This window comes from Oncorhynchus clarkii, unplaced genomic scaffold (assembly GCF_045791955.1).
Source record: "Oncorhynchus clarkii lewisi isolate Uvic-CL-2024 unplaced genomic scaffold, UVic_Ocla_1.0 unplaced_contig_675_pilon_pilon, whole genome shotgun sequence".
Classification (NCBI taxonomy): domain Eukaryota; kingdom Metazoa; phylum Chordata; class Actinopteri; order Salmoniformes; family Salmonidae; genus Oncorhynchus; species Oncorhynchus clarkii.
The window spans coordinates 46,854-50,000 of NW_027260860.1; the positions used below are offsets into that span (position 1 = coordinate 46,854).

At 43.2% G+C, this 3,147-nt stretch overlaps 1 protein-coding gene across 1 annotated transcript in view; it reads left to right on the top strand.

The window, feature by feature from the left end:
- The first annotated feature begins 2,833 nt into the window (after positions 1 to 2,833).
- Positions 2,834 to 3,147, top strand: part of LOC139401946 (neuronal pentraxin-2-like) — a 33,897-nt gene continuing 33,583 nt past the window's right edge. The window contains exon 1 of the mRNA XM_071145968.1: positions 2,834 to 3,147. This exon is cut by the window's right edge and continues 309 nt beyond it. Coding sequence (XP_071002069.1) covers positions 3,010 to 3,147 — 138 coding nt within the window. The 5' untranslated portion in view covers positions 2,834 to 3,009.

Below are 3,147 nucleotides of genomic sequence, written 5' to 3' on the forward strand. Positions count from 1 at the left end.
TGGAATTATAGTTATATATACCTTCCTCCTATAACCATTAACTTCTGGTGTAGACCCTCTAAACCTCAGCACTCCATCAATGACATGAATAAGTATATTTTCATAATCTCAGAACCCAACAACGTATAATCAAAGTTGTAAAGACTTTTATATAGGTGTGTATGTATCCATTTGTGTGTACTTCCCTGCGTTCAAGTGTGTGCTTGCCAGTCCAGTGCTTTCAGACAGGTTTGTGGGCGTGCATTTGTTTGCGTGCATATGTTTGCGTGCATATGTGTGTCAGAGGGTTGATGAGAGAGACCTGTCACTATCTGTCGATAACAGCTCAGCTGGACCAGAGACAGTCACAGAGCTGCTACTGTCACTAGTTCTCTGTCATGACCATTGACCAACAGGTAGTGAGCAACAGGTAGTAGTAGGGGGTGATTGTTCCAACACAGAAAATGTGCACGGCTCTTTGCTGATTGGAAAATTTGTAGCAGATTGTCATCTGGTGGGAGTATGACCTCAAAACAGAGTTGGATCCTACCTGTTGGTCATTTGAGACACACAAAAGTGATGTACAGTTTATCAGAATAGTTCTGAAACAAACTTACTTGAGGCAATTACATAGGAAAAATATGCATTACTGAATTATCAAAGTTCATGTGAAATCCATAGGGTTTTACAAAACAAAATAAAAATTAACTATTTATATCAAAGAGAGAAAAAACATCCAAGATGGGATTACATAATGAATGAATGTGAAGCTTTCTGGGGAAAAGGTTTTACCGCCACCACTTAATATCAAGGAGCTACTTTAATCAGAGAGACAACGTTGACATTGTCATCCCATCTCTGTCTCAGTGGTCCATTCAAAATGTCCTCCAAGAGTTGCTGAACTTCCTCTCCACTTCACTTTCAGAAAGACAGAGTGAAAGATAGAGAGAAAGAGGGGGGGGGGGGCAGGTACAGAGAAGGAGAGACAGAGAGACAGACAGGGAGATAAGATAGAGGGAGAGAGAGAAAAAGACTACAAAGAGAAGGTAGAGGGAGAGAGAGAGCAGATAGTGTTCTTTACCTCATCTGGATAAGGTTGTCACAGAGTCACAGTGGCAGCCAATCCCCTGCTGATCCTGTCGGTGTTGCCTATCCATTATCTTATGTCAGATGACGTCACTTCTACCCGAAGCTCATCCCTCAACTGATTGGTGGAAGCATTCAGAATTTTGTGTGCAGCACTAGGCAGTGTGACTGGCTCAGTGTGACTGGATCAGCTAGCAAGCTAATGTTGGACAAATTTAAGCTACCTTTCGTGCATATTGTCAAACTTCAGAAATACTGATTCTTGATACACAAAACCCTTTAGCTAGATGTAAAACGTTGCGACTAAGACTTCCTCACCAAAAACACATCAACATTATTAACAGATGAACTGCTCTAGTTTAGATGAACTCAGTCTGTTTTGAGGATGAGATGGGGTTCATTAGGGGATGTCACCTAGGTCAAATTGTTGAGTGTTAGAAAGCACATTGTAGCCCAACTACTTTTGATCAATCCCATGAGTCTTTGCGAGATACGAGACAGATCCGTGCAGGAGGAATCGTTGCGCTATCTGACGTAAGGAAATGTTCTCCCTTTCACTCTTCTCTGCTCGTGAGCTCGCCAATCATATTCAGCCTTGGGATGTCTAGAACTCTGTTGGAGGGATGATTACGTGAAATTCCATAATTTCATGTTTTGTTGATGGTGGTGGAAAATGCTGTCTCAGGCACCACTCCAGAATCTCCCATAAGTGTTCAATTGAGTTGAGATCTGGTGACTGAGACAGGATGATAATTGTTTAATTAACTCATGAACCACACCTGTGTGGAAGATAACTACAACCTCTAGTTAAATTGATCACAGACTGGCACACATAGCTGCAGGAAGTAGTTTGGGGGTTTATGAATGTTTTCTTGTCAATGTGCTGTAGCACCCTCAGCACCTCTACTTCCAGGGGCTATGCTGGTACCTGGCAGCTCTAACTACATACTCCAGCAGAAAAATTGTGACATTTGACACATTAGGTCTACATATAGCTAGCCCTCCTGGACTCATCACTACAACCTATAGCCTACTCACTGTCTGACCATGCCATTCAAGTGGGGGAAAGAAGTCTCCCTGAGTACTGAACCTCAATTATATTAAACATTCATATTCACTGCATTAGTACACCGTTAGAAAAGACATGTGTGCTGTAAGAGGCTAATTTAATTTCCAAACCGAACTCACTGTTGACTACTTTAGGCTAGAAAACGGCTCTCACATTGCACTCACGCACGATATTAGAGACCTCATCCAAAGACACTTTGGTATACACGGGATGGTGTTCACTTATGAAACTCCGCGCACTCTTTTCACAAACAGATCGAACAGATCTCACAAGGCAAAGCATGACTCGTCTGTGCTGGGATCTAATGATGACGTGGTCCGAATCTCAGCGAGCATGAACAGATGATGATGAGCGGGAGCGCCCCGGTCCGCGCGCGCGCCCCATATTAATCTGTTGAAGCTAGGTCGCTGTCTTTTCAGCACCATGGACTGTGTGGGGAGAAACCTTTCCGAGCACCAACAACCTGCAACAACTTCGTGACCAGAATCAATTCTACACCTTTTACCAGGATAGTAACTTTCTTTCGGAAAAATTAGAATTGCCTTGATATTACTTTATTTAGGTTTGGAGAGGGACATTTGCGACTAGGGCATTTATCATTATGTGGTTGGATGGCTTATGATAGTATTTGATTGCAGCTCTCAAACAATTCATCTAAATGGTTTTGAAGTTCTGTTGACTTCAGTAAATTATCTCGTGTCAGTTCCGAAGTCCAGAACTATGTCTACCATCTGATTTATATTATTGTGCGTTTTGGTGTTGAATACAAGAGTTTATCCCAGGCTATTTAACCTATCGATGTGACTCAACGAAGAACGTTCATTTCGTGAGGAGGAGTTTTCCAAATTTACAGGGAATCTGTGCTCGTATCCGGCATGCTGGCTTTCTTAGTTGGACTTTTATACCTAGTGAGTGGACGCACGGTGCGCGCTCAGGATGCGACAGGTAGCCGCTTCTTCTGCTCCGCCATCCCGGCGGGCGCCGACCCTAGCTGCTCGTTCGACCCCAACGGT